This window comes from Gorilla gorilla, chromosome 3 (assembly GCF_029281585.2).
Source record: "Gorilla gorilla gorilla isolate KB3781 chromosome 3, NHGRI_mGorGor1-v2.1_pri, whole genome shotgun sequence".
Lineage (NCBI taxonomy): Eukaryota > Metazoa > Chordata > Mammalia > Primates > Hominidae > Gorilla > Gorilla gorilla.
Genome location: NC_073227.2, coordinates 130947594 through 130966730, shown reverse-complemented (window position 1 = coordinate 130966730; position 19137 = coordinate 130947594). Strand labels below are relative to the sequence as shown.

The window sequence follows — 19137 nt, the reverse complement described above, 5'->3', positions numbered from 1 at the left end:
TCACACTTAGATTGCTAGGTGAGGTCAAAGCTAAATTCTAATTCCATTTAGTTTTAAGAAATAATCTGCCTTCTCTCTTTCCTGAACAGTTTCCAATTATTTAGCTTTTTTCCTCTAAAATCCATGGAGCAGAGTTAAGCACTATGTTCCCTCTAATTTCATAGCGTATTTGAAGGAGCTTTGTAAGGAATGGAGCAAGAGAAGAGAGTACCAAGCATGAAAAAGGCCAGATTCTTGAATCATATTTGCAATGTGTTAAATTATTTGGGGAACACTGCAGTCATTTTTATTCAAGAGTCAAGTGACACTGGAAAACAATACTCTTTCAAGATAATCATTTAGATTTATTTTTAGAAAAAGAGGAGAGTTCTCTTATTGATTTTATAAGACCAAAGGCAACAATCAGCCATTCTTTTGGCTAATTCATATGATCCTCAAGTAAAACTTAAGCCCAGGTTACTTTGGTAGGATTTAAAGTAGTAAGACATATGTGAATAAAATGATATTAGGTCTGTATAATTCTGAATAATAAAATAAAGATTAAGATGGTAATATTGGTCCCTCAAGTACTGGTATTTAAACTTTAAAAATCAATCAAGAGAGAAGATTAAGTGGTGTTTCTTTGGTACTGAAAATGTAAAGCTAAGACCAAATTGTTCTACTTCACAGATTTAAGCTACAAAGAATGATATTTAAAGGTATTAAAATAACTATTTCATTATCTTCAGTTTGTAAAGAATCTCTTATGAAGTACACTTAGAAGAAATCCCTGAGTATATTAAGTACTCTATTAGTATCTTTCTTCATAAACAAAGAGGAACAATTTAAAGGCTTTGCAAGACATATAAACACAGTGCTTAGTAAAAGCATTATCTGTTTATAAGGCTCTCTCCATCGTGCTTGTAAATTAGGCCACCAAATGCTTCAGAGGAGAAACAATAGATTCACGAAATTAAACTCTAACATTTGAATACATTAACCACTCTCAAGTAAATTAAAAAACCATTCTCTGATGGTGTTTCTATGTTGTTTTAGCCACTCGATATTGTTTTTCACTGTTTCCAGCACTTGTTCCCTAGGTTTTTCTCCTGCTCCAGCTTGTGGATATTTTGCAAAAAAGCTCTCCATCTAGAAAAGAGAGGGGAGTAATTAGGATTGTCATTTATAGCCAAATTAGTCTTCAAGAATTTCATTCACAAACTGGATTTGCTTCCTTCTTACCTAGAAATTCAGTATCACTGCACAACGTTGAGCTACACCTCTGGCGCATCATTCAGACTGAACCCATCTCTCAGATTAGCAATAGTTACCCATGGCTTTTGGATCCCCACAGCATGTCAAGCCAAAATAGGCTCTGACATTTTGGGGAAGGATGGCAGCATGTCAATCGCTAGCATGCCCATTTCTGTTTCTGCTGCTTTCTCTATTTTCTCTGAATTCCCCAAGGTGTTCCCTGGAAAATCTCACCTATGGAGTGATGGTTTTGCTTAGCCTTTCACTCCGGGAGTCTGGAGTATTTTAATGTACTTTCAGTTCACTTATTAAGGACTCATAAAACAAATCTTTCTTAAAATTAGTGCTGTACTACCTCTGACCTCCAAAGCCCTACCCCAAACTCAACCATACTAGGATTATTTGCTATAAAAATAAGAATAATTTGGCTTTTTAACATACAGAAAACTCTTAGCATTCAATATCTAATGCACAGATATTGAAACTTCATACAATCTCTACCTGTTCAACATTAATAGACATTTCTCCTCCTTTGGACTTGAGATATTTGAAACCTGAAAGATTTGAGATTAGTTTTGAAATTGCAAAACTATGAATTCTGAATGGAATCAAATCTTGACCAACTTGTTCCAGAGTTACATTTACAGGAGAGGCGAGACTTTCTGCCCATGATTTCATGAGCTGAACTGTCTGGTGTGGCCTTCTCAGCCCCCCGCCACCTCAACTTTTGCAGCTTTTAAACTTTCTTAGAGGCTCTTTGAATTGTTTTACGTTTAGAAAAAAAATAGGTGTACATTTTATTAGATACAAGAATTATTTCTCAATTCACTATGTATACTTATCAAGATAAATAAAAACATGTTTTACACCTTAAATATATACAATTTAAAAATACAAAACCAAAAAGAATTCTTTCTTTCTAATTTTCTTCTGTGGTTTGAATTGAGAAAATATCATTTCTATTTGAAAAAATAGTTTCATTCTATCCCGTTACTGGGTATATACCCAAAGGATTATAAATCATTCTACTATAAAGACACATGCACATGTAGGTTTATTGCAGCACTGTTTACAATATCAAAGACTTGGAACCAACCTAAATGCCCATCAGTGATGGACTGGATAAAGAAAATGTGGCACATATACACCACGGAACACTATGCAGCCATAAAAAGAATGAGTTCATGTCCTTTGCAGGGACATGGATGAAGCTGGAAACCATCATTCTCAGCAAACTAACACAGGAACAGAAAACCAAACACCGCATGTTCTCTCTCATAAGTGGGAGCTGAACAATGAGAACACATGGACACAGGGAGGGGAACATCACACACCAGGGCCTGTCAGGGGGTGGGGAGAAAGGGGAGGGAGAGCATTAGGACAAATACCTAACACATGCGGGGCTTAAAACCTAGATGGCGGGTTGATAGGTGCAGCAAACCACCATGGCACATGTGTACCTATGTAACAAACCTGCGCATTCTGCACATGTATTCCAGAACTTAAAGTAAAATTTTTTTAAAAAAAGTTTCATTCTGCTCCTTCTTGGACAAATGCAGAGGAATTTATCTTCATACCTGCCACAGTTGCAGTTCAGTGTTGAATGGCTCTGCTATTGTGACAATTCGGCCAAGGTTTCTGTTATTGAGTGTATATCTGGGGAGAAATTTAGAGTAAAAGGAAGTGTAAGTGCTCAGCATGTTACATATTTTCTCTAAATGCAGATGTTTCCTTTTTATTTCATAGTTTTTAAAAGTAACTTTCAAAGTAAGCAAAACACAGTAAGAAAACCCATTTTACTTAAAATCATTCTATTCAAGATAAATTCTTAGTACACTCTGCACTTCTTTTGGTAGACAAATTGACACGACCCTGTCAGATATGGAAGGCTGCTTGTTGTAGTCCCCAAATCTGTTCTTTTTTTTCTGCACACATGAGCGCCCTGCTAGAGACTGTTTCTCAGGCTCTCTCATAGCTAGATGTCCACAGGTAACCCAATTCTTACCAACAGAACATTAGCACAATGTTCAGCTGCAGCTTCCTTGCTTAAATAAAGGGAAATTGCTTGCCTAGACTTCTTGGTTTTTTTCTCCTCTTCCCCCAAGCTAGAACATGTACATACCAGTGATTCGTCTTCAGCCATGCAGACAGGATACTGGCCTGGCCTCACAGAGCAGAAGCACGCTAACAACTTGGACCACTCACTTCAGGAGTCTAACCGTAGTGAGAACTAATTACCCACACATGCCCTTTCAGCGGCTGCCTTTCTATGTTTCCGTTACGGCAGAACACCTCCAGCATCGTTATCCTAATACTCTATGCATCTTCCTACTGGTACAGAAATTTAAATACAGGCTATTTATTCTGCTTTCAAAAAGCTTTATTAGTTGCTGGCATGTGGGGGTTATGATCTGTATCAGTCTGCCTAAGCAAAGAAACCTAAAGCTAAGTTCCAAGATAGAATTTTAAAGATGATATTCTATCCCTGTTCTCTTTGCATTTTCTTTCATAAAAAGCAAGAATCAGAAGTTTCCTTATAGACCACAAATGGTTGTGATAGAGGTAAAAAAAATCTCATCACAACTAATCACGGTGCAAGAAACCCACAAAATTATGTATAAACTTTAAACCCCTGGAATGTTGAGGAGGGATACAAGAAAATATGTACACAGCAATAGGATAAATTTTACATTTAAAAATTATTACAGGCTGGCTGCGGTGGCTCACGCCTGTAATCCCAGCACTTTGCGAGCTCAAGGTGGACAGATGGCTTGAGGTCAGGGGCTCAAGACCACCCTGGGCAACATGGCGAAACCCCATATCTAACAAAAATACAAAACGTAGCTGGGCACGTGGTGGTGTGCGCCCCATAAGTAGTCCCAGCTACTTTCGGGGCTGAGGCGGGAGGATCGCTTGAACTGGGAAGGTTGAGGCTGCAGTGAACCAAGATTCCACTGCATTCCAGCCTGGGTGACAGAGTGAGACCTTGTCTCAAAAAAAAATTTATATATATACATATATATAATTTTTATAAATATTAAATGTTTCCGTTCCTATATATATATGCAAAAGCAGAAATCATGAAGATAAAAACTGATAGTTTGCTTTATGCAAATTAAAAACTTTTATACTGAGCTGGGAGGTGATGGTTTGCCCTTGTAATCCCTGTGACTTGGGAAGCTGAGATGAGAGGATCCACTGAGCCCAGGAGTTCAAGGCTAGTCTGGGTAACAAAATAGTTTTATACAAAAAAAAAAAAAAAATCCTACCATATACAAAATTAAAAGCCAAATGCTAATCGAGAACAAATCGTTGTAATATATATGATAAAGAGCAAATATTTTTGCCATATAAAGAACCCTTACAAATTGGTAACAGGGAGAAATATGCCAGCATGAATTTAGCAAAGGAATGAAAATGTACCAATGGGAAAAGAATAAAATGTTCTAATAATCAAGCATGATTTCAGTGTACCAGATCCAGTGCCCACTCTTATCACAGAAGCCACTGAATTTAAAGCCAATATGTTTTTTCATCCCTAATTCATCAGTCATTACCTAAAATGTGATTCTGAGGCATTAGTAATGCTGCCCCTAAAAGTGTGTACTTTCTTGCCTCTGACACATTTCCTAGATCTCCCCAGGCTCTTGAACCCTTTCACCTAGCCCTCTGGAACTGTCCCTTTACAGGGAACACTACTTCTCATTCTCACTTAGAGAATGTTTATATTCCCACATCCTTTGTAGCATCAGGTCAGGAAGTAGTCAGTGTGCTCATGCTCCCCATTGCCGCTTCCAGACCAGCATTCCTCCAGCCTCTTTAAAAGCCTCTGTTCCCTTATGTTAGTCCCTCGCATTTAATGATACATTCTGGTACCTAACTCCTCCAAGCCATGCCATCATTCTAGGTAATTTCTAGATCCACACAGATGAATGATATAACATCTCTTCTCTTAGTTCCTTAACCTTATTTCCGATGATATTTTCTTCACTCGACTTCAGCCACCAAATTCCTATGATACTTTGTGATCATCCATAAGTCATCTGCCTCTAAAATTGCTAATTTATTCACCCTCTATGACATGTTATGTCTTTCAGTTTCCACTGTGACTGTTCTTTCACTTTACCTGGACTTCTGGCCCTTTGACTATTCCCACCCCTCTATCACTTAAACCATCAGATCTTCCTATTCTTGCATTTATTTCTCTATGTAGTTTAGATTCCATGGTCTACCATTTTGAATAACATTTTTGCCTAAGACCTGAACTTTTTTATACTTTAATAATTTATGTATAATAAAGTATACACGTATTTGTGTGACTCTTTACTTAAAATTTGTCTCTACTCAAAGCTTCATGACGACAGAGAACCAGGTCTGCTTCTCCTTACTACTGCATCCCCAATGCCAGTCATAATGCCTAGCACAGAGTAGGCGCTCCACAATATTTACTGGATGGAAGAAATGTAATTTAAAGTGAGATATCAGTTTTCATATATTCAATTAACAAAGATACATAAAAATAACAACACTGAGCATTGAAAAGGGTTGGGAACATAGGCAGTTACTAGCAACAGTTTTTAGAATGGCAATTCTGCAACATTTATCAGAAACCCTAAAAATAAACACATCTTTTCACCCAGTAGCATTACTTCTACCACTACTTGTATTCTAAAGAAATTGTCAAGGATATTAAAAAAAACAACGAAGGATTCAGTATACAAGACTGTTCATCAATACACTACGTATAGTTGTAGGGAAACAATTCTATTGTCCAACATATAGGGATTGGCTAAATAAACTAAGATGTATGTACACATTGAAACATTATTAAGCCATTCAAAATAATATTGAAGATGCACACTTAAAGACATGAAAAGGCACCCACAATATAGGATGATGAGGAAAAAAAGCAAGTTATAAACCATATTTATAATGTGTTTCCATTTCTGTAAATTAAGTAAACAGCCATGGAAAAACTCAAGGAGAAACAGTAATATGACAATAGGAGTTATTTCTTGGTAGTTGCATTACAGGTAATTTTTGTACTCTTATTTTTGTTTGTATGCATTTTGTGCAAAAAACACATACCAGTTTCACAATAAGAAAATAGGAATTTAAAAAAGCAAATCACACCGAGTTGCTTTGATGAGATTCTATAGATTCAAAGAAAGTCTGCTAATTGCAGCTAATAAAACAATTTTTTCAGTGACCTTCTATAATTTCTGTAATATTTATTTCTGTTTTGTCTAAAGGACATATTTAGAAACTAGCAATGAATATGCTGAGTGAAAACTGCAACTACTTGTTTAAATACCAGAAATGCCAGAACAAAATATGTACACCCCAGGAAACTAATATCATATAAAGTATAGAAAATAAGGGAAAATATACTGCATGCTTATCATATTGGTTATTTTTAAAAACTAAAATAAGGATTTAATTATATTTTAAATAATTTGAAAAAAATTTACAAATATTGTCTTCTTGGATTTAATATTTATACAAGTATTATTATGTTATCCAAAGAAATAATTTTAATACACACAAAACTTTTAAGTGCTTATTAAATTGTTTGGTTTATGAGGTAGTATTTGAAGGGTTTCAATCATGTCCTAATGACTTAGTTTTTCATCTACTGTCATAAACTAAAATCACACCACCTTATTATTGGGTCAACTCAACTTCACAGTTTCATCTAAGAGTTTATTGGAAGAAACAAAAGCAAAGAATAATTTCTGAAGTATCTCTGGGACTTTGTGGCTAAGTCTCAAACTGGCAAGGACATTATCAGTGTGGCCATCAGTTGTCATAAAAATCACATGACAAAAGCTTTATTTAAATAGAAGATTATTTATTTCAGGATGACCATAAATTGTTCAGAAATGGAGATAGTAAAACTATTCATCCTGAAATTTGGAAAATGTTCAAGTGTTTGGGATTATTTGGATAAAGTTTGGCTCATTTTTGTTTAATTTTTATTATCCAATTTTCATAGGGAAGTTCTGTTTATTCAAGCCAAGTACAATTAATATTGGGTGTTTGTGTGTATTAGACATGTGGTTATTAGCAATTTTACGTTTGGGGCCATTTGAAATAATGTCTCATGAGAATTAGATCATTAGATTATGAAGAAATGCTAAAGCCTTGGGCAAGAGTTTTGGAGTACTTCTGGAAATAGTTTATCTTCTTTTTTTATCTTGAAAAATAATCAATTTACCAGGCCTAATACATTTATTTTAAGGCCAGACACTTAGGAATTTTATGACAAGGCAAAACCTATTTTTTTCTACTTCTTAATTTTCCTGAAGTGAAACAACTAATTTTTAAAAATGAAAAATGCATTATTTGAAATAAATCACAGCATAGCTACTCAAATAGGCCTTGTGAAATATTTATTCAATAAACAATAAGTTAATGGCCATTTTATGCAAAATAAACCATTATTTACTTATCTTTGCATAGTAACTCAAAAGTAACTTTTGTGCTTCATCTACATAGGTTTCCTGCACCATACACCACAGAAAAAGAGATAGTTGTATGGTCTTTTCAACTAAAACAAAATACGCAGTATTTATCACTAGCCATATGTTTTTCAAAATGGAGGGTATTACCTTGCATGATATAAACTGTTACATCTAGATAATAACATATTCTTAATAGGTATATTCATTCATTCTAAATTAAGCATTTCATTTAAACAATCATAAAAGATGAACAATGCACATATGTGCACGCACACACACAAACACACTCACATGCACACCAACCAATCTTCATAGGGATGGATGAACGGTGACACTCAATAGTTACAAGAATAGAAAAGGTAAAAATTTATCACAAGCAGGCAGAAGCAATGTAGTGTATTTTGGTTGGGAGCTAGAGGTAGAATCTGAATCTCAGAAGGAAAAGAAATGTAAATGGACATAATAGCACTCTGGTGAGCTGTGGGGTAGAAAAGAGAAAATAATTAAAAGTTATAATTAGAGTTGGTATTTCTCACAAGGCAGTCATTATCAATGAGACAGTGCCGCTGGATTGACAGGAGAGATTAAGAGGAGATAACACAGGCTATTTCCTAATGTAGGGATTACAGATGGTAAAGGTCTTTTCATCAATGTTTATATGTTTATTTGGGACATACGTTTATTCTATATTCTATTTTATACTCTATCAAAGAACTGCCTTTTGGATGGAAATTGTGCATTATATTTAGAGTATCAGAACCAAGAGCAGCAATCTTTCTTCTGCACGGGCCTGAGGAAATACGAAGTTTGGAAAGGCATCTCTTTAACTGATTTTGCTCTTGTCCTTGCTATTTCCCATTTTAAAAGTCCTATTGCCTAGGAAATATAATTCCCTTTTAAGAAACATTCAAAATACTTGAAATTTCATTATCTGGTCAGGATAGGTAATAGCTATCACCCACATAAGCTCAGTATGATATAGAACTCTAATTTGAACCCAGGTCCAATAATTTTTACGTAGCTTTCATCAAACATTAATTGAGAACTAAATATGTGCCTGGCATTATGCTAGGTACTAGCACAACAGGCAGAATTGTATTAACTTGTTTTAACCAAACTAAAAATAATGCAATTTAGTCTTCCAGATCTCAGAATCCTATAGGTCAGTTGAAACAATAATTTCCAGAAAAAAATTGTTCTTAAAATTAACTAGTACATTGCTTCCCTGGAAGGATAATACCATGATCCTTTACCTCTAATAATATGCCATTTTAGATATTGTATAGATGTCAGAGACAGTGGCCCAAAGAAAAATGAAGGAACCAGTAGATAGTATGAAACAAAGAGAACAGCAGACCATTATCAGATCATCCCACCTGTTGACTAGATAGTCCCAGTTGAGTTGTATCCAATTCCAGGCCATGTTCTTCCCATAGCTGTTATATGAGATATATCGAATGACTGTAAACACATCCTGAGTTTTAATAAGGTTCGTGTCCTTGAGCAAATCCAAATACCTAAGAGAAGCCAAACAGAAAAACAATTCAAAGTGAACTTTTAATGTTCACCCTTAGCTAAATTCCAATACAAAATAGTTTTCATGCCAGCAATTCAATTCTTGAGGTATCAACTGACAAAGTTAATTAAATATGACAAAAGATGAAACACAACTTAAAATTTTCTGATATGTTTAACTGTTTTAAAAGACCAACCTATGATTTTAAAGACTAGTGGAATGTAAACTATAAAACATTAAAAATTAAATTATTTTAGAAGCACCAAAAACAATTTTAAAACACAGAATTTTAACCATTAATATTTTAAAACAGCATTTATTGAATAGAGTACTTCACACACTTACCTATTATCCCACTGGATTTTTAAAAGAAGCCAGTAAATTAAGAGAATGTATCTATGCTCTTATATTCTATAGGAAAGCAGTTGTTTGCTCTTCCCTAGATTGTAAGAAATAAACCTATAATGTAACCTATATGGTTTTATTAGTTGGCAATAATTAAGAATACAAATAAGTACAAGATAAATTAAATGACTAAATGGATAGGTTTAATTGTATGCCACGGCTATACCTAGAGTAGCGTTTCTAGCCCAAGATCTTACAAGTGTATATTGTATTGAAAAAGTGTTTCCAAATAAGGTCAGCACACATTTTGTTCACTGGGACAAGGGAACCTCAAAAATAGATGTCTACTACTGATAGATTAGATGTATTTTCATGTTACTCAAGTCTTGCTGCCCCATGGCATCCTACCCATTGGCTTAATTCATTTATATCTTTAGGAAGATATTGAGATAATAACTACAACAAAGGGATCACTGTTCAACTTGAGTTGTGAGCCTTTGAGAGTCAGCCTTTGTCAAACAGAAAAGGTATTTCTAAATTATGTATGCTTTTATTAATATATCAAGACCCTTAGCATACTTGACGTAGAAATTTACCCTAAATGAGACTGGAGAAAACTCAAGCTTAAATAAAGTCCATGCCACATGTGAAACTGGAAAACACAACCCCTTAAGAACAGGTCTATAGTTCAGCATGTACTTTTGTGCTATGCCAAAATGGCATGGGAGAGTGATAGTACATCGTAGGCAAGGTGAGGTGAATATATGACTGAGTTTAAGGTAATGATCCTGGTTCCTTCGACTTGTGGGTCCTGTTTATGGGAAGCTATCAGTTTCTTCAGCCTAGCAATAAGAGGCAGGGACACTGGAAGACCTGATGGGAAAACAAAAATACCATACATACAGCACAGGTACTTCATGAACAGAAGCAAGTGACTGAGACCACTGCTTTCATCTCTGGATGACAGATAGTGCACCAGAAGGTAAAATATGATCAATGAAAACTCAGCAGACTCTGGCCCAGACCAAAACAGGCCAACACCTTAAGGCCAAAGCAGCAAAAATCAGAGGTCTCTTTCTCCATCACCACAAGGGTGGCATGTCTCCCTGTGCAGAAGGACCATGAGGAAGGGAAGGGACTCTAGAAGACTGAACATTTACTCCAAGAGACTATTTCAATGAGAATTCTAGTTTAACAACTCATTTAAAAACTAGACTGGCAGACAAAGATAGTCAACATCAGTCATTCTCCCTCTCACTGGCTCATCACTCAGCAGTGTGAGAACTCTTGGGAATAATCAGATAGAAAATCAAGGTCCTACATTTTCTTTGCACTTGCAGTTGTGTGGGTAGATCTACTTTTATGAAAATACAACATATCAATCACATGTTTCAAATAAGAAAGGGATTCCAAGGAAGCTCGTACTGCAGCCTGGACTTGCTGCAGAATCTTCTTTTACTCCAGTCATTATTTGAAACTGGAAGACTCTGTAAATGGTTAAAGTAACACACTCAAATGTGAGATATGTTGCTTCCAAAATTTAAAAAAAGTTTACTAAGTCCACTAAAATAATCTTTTTCTGTGGCATGTCAGTCAAGGTGCAACAAATGTCTTTTCCTTTGGAGGGAATGTTGTGATATGCTTTAAACTATTGAACTTCCAGAAATTGCACTAAAGTGGTGGGATCCTGAATTTATTTCATCCCCTAGTTCACAAGATTCTTACTAAGGCATCTAAAGTTCTTGCTAATTTTCTTACCAGATACAATCAGCACAATGTCATCAAAGTAATGAATTAGTGATGTTTTGTGAAATGTGAAAATGATCAAGTTCTTTTTTTTTTTTTAATAGATACGAGGTCTCACTGTGTTGCCCAGGTTGGTCTTGAACTCCTGGGCTCAAGAAAACCTCCTGCCTTGGCCTCCCAAAGTGCTGGGATTATAGGCATGAGCCACTGTGCCCAGCCAAGATGATCAAGTTCTTGATGAACTGTCATGGCAGAGAGCAGGAGAATTAATATATAGCCCTGAGGAAAGAGGCTGAAGGTATATTATTGGCTCTACCTGGTAAAAGCAAACTGCTTCTGGTCGTCCTTTTAAATTGGTATTGCATTGTAATTTACTGTTTACATTCTGCCTCTCCCATGAAGCTGTAAGTATCTCAAGGATAGATGTCATTTTTATTCATGATTTATTCATTTTTATTTCCACAATCTATATATCTATACATAGAAAGGACACCATAAGTGTTGGTTAAATAAATGAAGTAAATAACTCAGACACTATAACTAAGCAAAAAATGAATTAAGGAAGAAGGTTGTTGATTTCAAGTATAAATGCAGAGTGGGAAATGAGTCATAGATGAGCTTTGTGCCTTCTCAGTAAAGTGTAAATACATTTGTGGCAGACACTCCTCTCTCTCTACTCACAGAGCCCAGTTTTGCTCTGATACCATTAGATATCCTTGATCTTAGGTAAAACAGACGTCTACCCCAGTCCCAGATCATTCTAATTGACTCAAATCAGCCAAAGGAATTCAAGTTCACCCTAGTGAGCAAAGGATCAAGTAGTAGACCCAGAGTGTGACTCACAATGATGAAGGGTGACCCAGTTCTGGATTATGAGGAGAATTGGAGACGATTGTCCTGTTGGCATAAGAGACAGAGCCTTGTCAGGAAACTCTTTTGCTCCTGTCCTACCTCCATTACACATGTTTGTGTAAAAACAAAATGTTTCAAGCTCTGGAAGTCATGAGACATCCAACATGTCGATCATTGAAAATCAGAAAGAGAAGAGCCTGGGTCCTGGGTGAAAATGTTGAGCCGCTGCACACAACTGGAAGCTACCTACCTCCAGAATGTGTTCATATGAGATTACATTTCCTTATTGTTTAGGCCAGTCTTACATGGATATTTTGTTTCTTGCAGGGAAAATAACTTTTAATGGATTTTTTTGGAAACAAAACATCATACTTTAATCAGACTCTTAAAGAGACTGTGACACATAAACTATTAAATACCATTTACATATGTGAAATAAAAGCCCAACTTACCTTGACAAAAGAGTAACGTTCTTCACTGATGCTAATCCATACAGCAGTTTTTCTTTTTCTTGAGCTAATGAAGTTTTCTGGTATTGCTCAAGAGTGTAGTTCCATGAAATCTCATTGCCAGAGTTCTGCATCCCATACCGATACACCAGAAGCCTGAGATTTACGGGAAGACTAGAAGAAGAAACAGTGTTTCAGAGATTTCAACTACTCTTTTCTCAAATGTGTCTTCTAAGCATAACAATGTGAGTAATCACCTTACAGTCCCATTTAGCCACTGCTCAAATAACGAGGAAGCATTGTTCAAGGCTTCTCTGTCTCCCATCTTGCATGCAAACCCTAACACGGAGGAACGGAGTAACCTTAAAAAACAAACAAACACAAATCCAGGGCCTTAAGCACTTTTCAACAAGTCTTAAAACAAAAAACAAATGTTAAATGAATTTTAGTTGTTAAAAAGTGAGAAATAACTTTGTGACATGGTCTCCAGCATCATTCCATCCCAGAGAATCTGCAATAGGCTTCACTTGACCTTGGAAGTATTCCTGAAATAAAAGTATTATGTACAATAAGTAATAATTTACTACATATCAGTAGTATCCCAGTTATTATACTCAGCAGCCCCTGTTATAATCTGTTTTCCTACTAATTCAGAGAACTTTGCGCTTGTCCTTAGAAAAACAATGTATTTAATTTTTATCACATTGCAATTTTTTTCAATCCTGAAAATATAAACCATCCCGGACCTTCCTGTAATGTTTTATAAAACTCTGGGTAAGGCCCTTTTAATCCCTATTTCTTAGTTAACATATGTAATAAATAGGAAAACACTCAACCTACTTTCTGCACTAAGAAGATTGTTTAAGCATATATGAAATAATAAAAATAACTGATATTTGTATATTGCTTTAGGTTTTACAAAGCACTTTCATATTATTTGATCCTCACAATCCCATTACCATAGGCAGGCAAGTGCTGGCATTCCTAATGTACAAAGGAAATTAAGACTCACAAATGTTAAATCATTTGTTCAAGATCTTTCATTTTGTAAACAGAAGAGCTAGAGATTTGAATCCAGAATTTGTTTAAAATTACAAGTGTCCTACTTACGTGCTACAGAAATCACAAAGCAAAGAAACGGTATTTAGAATGACTACATATGATAAAATCTCAATGTGGAAATACCAGCAGTAAGAATAAGAAGATATAATATTATATTTTAGAAGAGTAATTCACTTTAACATAGATAAAGTCCATTTTAAAAAAGATCTAATTAGTATTTATTGTTTAAAATGTTGTATATTTTAAGTAAAATATTAATTGTTGTATTCCTTCTAACACTAAAATGCACCTAAGTGGTATGTATGCAGAACAACAAATTCTGATGTACTTCAAATTGAAAAAGAATAGACAGCATAGCTTTGCTTTGATTAGTCAAGTCATTGCACTTTCTTTTGATTCCACCTGGCAAGCAAACATGGTTTAGGTCCCCAAGAGCTCCTTCTCTCAGAAAGCATCCTATTCTACTAATGGCTAAACATTTACTTTCATATGATACCATAGCATTAACGTCACCTCAATCATAGGATATAGTTCTTTATCATCTTCAAACATGCTAATGATGTAGGTTACAGCTGAAATTACTCTCTGCCATGGTAAAAAATTCTCTTCCCTTTTGAGATACTTGGTCAAGTTCAAAGCCACCTTATAATCTAGAAGTTGAGCTCTGAGAAAGACAAAAAAAAAAGACCCACAGTTAATTAAAAACCACAGACTTTAGTTTCCATTTAACAGAAAGTTTTGGCGATCAAAGCATCCCATGTTAATGAGGATTCTTCCATTCAACAATCAAGGAATTGCATTTATTGGTTGAAGCCCAATCAAAAAGTTTTGTCTGAAATTATACAGTAGGGCTTTCATACATTCAATAGTAAGGAGGAAGAAAAGCATTAAGATGTACATTTGAAAAAGCACAACAGCAAAATTTCAAATAAAACAAAAGCCATTTAGCTGTACAGTTAATATTGACAAATAGAAACTTTTAAATTTTAGGTTCCCAAGTGGATTATAACACATAAAGGCACTATTATAAATGTATTTTGTTGAAATTATTTACATTTGCTTATGAAGAAGAAACATAAATAACAGTACTCATTAATCCTGAATGCTTAAAACATTCAAATTGAACTTTTATTGTCCTTTATAACATCTTCTTTCTTACACATTTCCCAGTAATATTCATTTAAAAAGTAAATTTTTCTCTTCTAGAAAATTTGAAGACACTATTGATATTTTAAAGGTTAAAGAATCCACTGTCTTCCCCTTTCGAAAGAATTTTAGAACCTTTTGAAATCAGCTCAGCTTTCCCCACTTCCCTGTCCTGTTTTTTGTATTCCCTGTCTCATGAAATTACTCTCTCAAGAAACCACTAGTACAAGAACCTCTATTTCTGACTCTACTTCTAGGGAACTCAACTCAAGACTGCTAGCATTCTTACTCAACTTTGGGTCTCAAACTCCATTTAAGTCCATAGACAAACAGCAATTCTGAAGGCCAGACTTGATTGAGAATTTTCTTTGTTCAAAAATATTCTGTTTATATAGTGAGAGCCCAGCCTGGGGGACTTAAATTATAGAAGTTTACTGTATTCTATAGTGTAGAGAGTTTGGAAGCTATAGCTTAAAATTTCCACCAAATAAAATGAAGAAGAGGACAAAGGTCATATGAGAGCATTCTTGCTCTTCTATATTGAGCTAAGGTACCTAGGAAGGTTGGGGGACTCTTACAGCAGAAGGTTTGTTTTTTGTTTTCCTGAGTGTAATTTGGAAAGACTGCACAGTCCTGCTTAGAGAAGCCTGAGTTAAGTAGTTAAGTATAGTGTCTTGTCAAACATGGCTCCCTAAAGGGACAATAAAAATTGTTGAGAGGTACCTGGGGGAGTAAAACTGACCCCATGTGCTTGGGTTCTTTGGCTAGTTTTTCAGGTGATGTGAAGGGCATAAAGTTCCCAGCTGTCTAGTCACTCAACTGAACTTGCCAATTAAATTCAGGTTTCTGGCTTAAAACAGTCATTTTGCAATTAACTAAATCACCTTTGGATTCTTTTCCCATTCCCCATCTTCTCACTTCCTTTAAGGGAAGTCCATGAGAGGATGGGAAAAGTTGCTTATAGAGTTCTGTGTTGTTCTCTGCTCATCTCTGCAAACACTTACAAAAATGTTTGTATCTAAGGTCCATGATTTTGGCTTGACTGATGTTCACCTGCTGGTTCTTATTTGCTAACGTGGCCATTACCTTGCATATCCTTGGAGCCAGTGGTCCTTGAAACCTGGCTGAAATTCTGCTTAGATCATTAGCTTAGGTGGTCCTTTCAGCTGTTCTCTTTGCCATTCTTCCCTTACCTAGTGACTCCTGCCCCCACCCACAGCCTTGTCAGCCAGCATACTCTGCTTTCCCTTATGTTATTACCCACCCTCTCCTGGCTGTAGCAAGAAGTGGGCTGAAGAGGACAATATAAAGTAATTGCAAACAGAAAACAAAAAACAACAAAAACTATTGTAACAAGCAGGGGGTGGGGTGGGGGGAAGAATTATTTCTGTGTGTGTTTTGGCAAGGCCCCAAGACTAAGTCCTATGCTCCAATGCTCCAAAGACGCAGGACCCCAAAGCAGGACTAACATGGTCAAGAACAGGACTGTGTGGCTCTTTGCTGATAGCCCACCACCAGCCTATAAAAGAGGTTGGAGAAACTAAGGAGAGACATTTTAGTGGAGGCCTTTCAAAGAGTGCTACCAGTATACTGAGTACACTGTAAATGCTCTCCCCTCCAAGGGCTAGGGGACCAGATGTTTTTCTGTCTAATTAAGACTCAGGAGAGAGGTTTCAGTGGGACCACTTGAAGAGGTTTACCTGTGTCTCCTGGAAGTTGGAGACACCGTGGCTTGGTGTCTGACACCCTGAGAAATCTAAAAGATGAGAGGCTATTTGGCTGCTGCTCTGGCCTCAGAGTGAAGAGATGGGACTGCATGGGGTGGCCTGTTCTTCCAAATATTGTCAGGACAAAGCATACATGACAACTTCCTATGGACCAGAAGTGGGTCAGAAGTGTCCACCTGCCCACCTCAAGGAAACTGCAGGAGAAAGATCCTTCTCAATGGAATGGATATGGGTAACAAAAATCCCATAAAAACACAACACAAGGAAAAGAATCAGCATTAAACACCAACAAAGTTCAGAGAGGACGAAAAGTAGGCAGCACATCAGGATTTTTCTGCCTCTCACCTACTCTCCCACCCTGTTCTCTTTGCCTTAACTTTGGAGAAACCAGAGGCAGCACGGTGACTCGGGAGACATAGAAGTTCCAAGCAGAGAAACGAAGAGGAAATCAATCACCCCATTCCCATTGCAGGTGACTGGCCTGAACCTGGCCTAAGCTGAGGGCAGGGAGAAGCTTTAAATGAAGTAGAAAGCTTTGATGATTTTACTTGACTGAGCAAATTATGGAATTGAGAGGGTTTGGATGAACTAGTGGTGATGGGTAAATTTCTTACCTTGAAAAGAGTCATATGCCCAGCCAGGGCAGTAAGAGTACTACCTCTTCACATCAAGTTGGAAGAGACAGGGGAATAAAAAATTCATTTATTTTCAGATGTATCATTTAGTTCTGATTATTAAATATAATGGTTACTACATTCCTTTGAATACCTCAGTAGACTTGTTTAAATTCTAATCCTGCCACAGTTGCTCACCTATTTAACTACGCATTTCTTCTCTCTTCCACCCCCTCCAACAAGTTTCATAATGGGCTTAGCTTAAGTGGTCTTTGAAGCTGCCCTCTTGGCTCTAACCAATGCTCGTTGAATCTGTTTCTCTCCGAGTCCCATTTTCCTCATGTGCTGCAGAACCTCGCTGAGCCAGGTGATAGCACAGGTATTTTCTAGCTCTCTTGTGTGATCCTACATATGTTTTGAATTTCAAATTTGTTTCATTTTCTTCCTCTCCATAGCTCTTCACAATTTTATGGGGCTGTGGCCAAGGAGCTGAGCAAATGTGAGCAAGTCTTTCAGTAGTGTAAGTTATTTGCTTTATACTCAGTTCCTCAGAGAAAGCTGTTCAAGAGGCTTTCACTTCATCTTGGAATAGAAAGGACCTCCTACATTGTGGTGCAAATTAAACTGTAGAGATAGTACAGTTCTTTGTAATTTCTAACAGTGAAGAAGCTGAGCTTTGGAACAGGACAATTTAAAAATAAAAACTAAATGATTCTGTTTAAAAATACTTATTGATCATCTTATTTCATCATTTAATTTCCCAGATTCTATTCTACACAGTGCCTGGCACATAGTAAGTCGCCAATGTTTATTTATTAAATGAGTGAGTGGTATACTGTAATATAGTGAAAATAATCTATTACATATCCAGGAGGTTAAACTTGGAGATTCACTAGAACATCATATTTTCTATTAGCTACAAAACGAGTGTAGATTACAAATTCAGAAGAGCTCTTCTAAACGCATCTTCACTACTAATTAATGCTGGATGCATTTTGGTCATGTAATACAATGTATTGAGTTTCTACATGCCAGATAATCTTTTAAGTGTTTTATGTCCATTATCTCAATTATTCCTCACAGAAGTCTTATAAGGTCATCTCTACTTTGGTGATAAGAAAATTGAGCCAGAGAGAAGTTAAGAGACTTACTTAAGACTATATGGAACCAGGATTTTAATGGGGTTCAAGAGCCTGTTTTCGAACCCCATAATTCCTTCCTTGAAATATGTCAAGGTTTTCTGACTTTTAATATACTATCTAGGAACTCTGTGTAAAATAGTTTCCCCATGCCTTTAGTACTACTATACTATTCTTCCACCTCTCTATTTAGTCAGTATTTATTATCAACTATTATTGGCCATGTACAGTCAGGAGCTGGGTTTGGGTGCCTACCCTCATGAACCTTCAGTTTGATGGGTGAAATGCACAATTAATAAACAATAACAATAAAATATTATGAGGAAATATAGGGTCCCATAAGAAGGATACCCAATCCAGAGAAAGAGGCCATGGGAGGCTACTGAGGGAAGTGGCTCCTCATTCTTAGCACATTGCTCATATCTAGAATGAGGCCACTACAAAGCCAGAGAAATAAAATTGGCTGTGTCCTCAGCTTCTGCAAAGTGCCAGGAACTCAATAAATGCTTGTTAAATTACTGGTGTTAGACTACGTGAATTTAAAAAAAAACAGAGGTACCATGGATACTACTTAGTTCTTCCAATCTACACTTTTTCTAAAGAGCAGGTTACCTTCAGACTATGAGAAAAAGAGTCAAATTTTCCAAATGGTCCCCTAATTCTGATCAGTTCTGAAGCACCATAGCTCATTCTTCTTACCCCAGTGACCTGAACAAGATTTGACAATTCTAGCCATAAAATCTTACACTGGGCTTGGGCTCACAGAACTGAATTAATAAAATACATTGTTTGTCTTTATATTAAATCAAATTATGAAGGTACATTTTTGATCATTTGCAAACGT

General features: G+C 36.2%; 1 protein-coding gene across 1 annotated transcript in view; it reads right to left on the bottom strand.

Annotated features, from left to right (window-relative positions):
• Positions 1-323: 323 nt before the first annotated feature.
• ENPEP (glutamyl aminopeptidase) overlaps positions 324-19137 on the bottom strand; it is an 86268-nt gene continuing 67454 nt past the window's right edge. The window contains exons 14-20 of the mRNA XM_031010405.3: positions 14181-14331; positions 13077-13150; positions 12863-12967; positions 12609-12779; positions 9074-9214; positions 2811-2889; positions 324-1128 (exon numbers count right to left, since the gene is read on the bottom strand). Of these exons, the coding sequence (XP_030866265.3) occupies positions 976-1128; positions 2811-2889; positions 9074-9214; positions 12609-12779; positions 12863-12967; positions 13077-13150; positions 14181-14331 (874 nt within the window). The 3' untranslated portion in view covers positions 324-975. The remainder of the gene's footprint in view (positions 1129-2810; positions 2890-9073; positions 9215-12608; positions 12780-12862; positions 12968-13076; positions 13151-14180; positions 14332-19137) is intronic.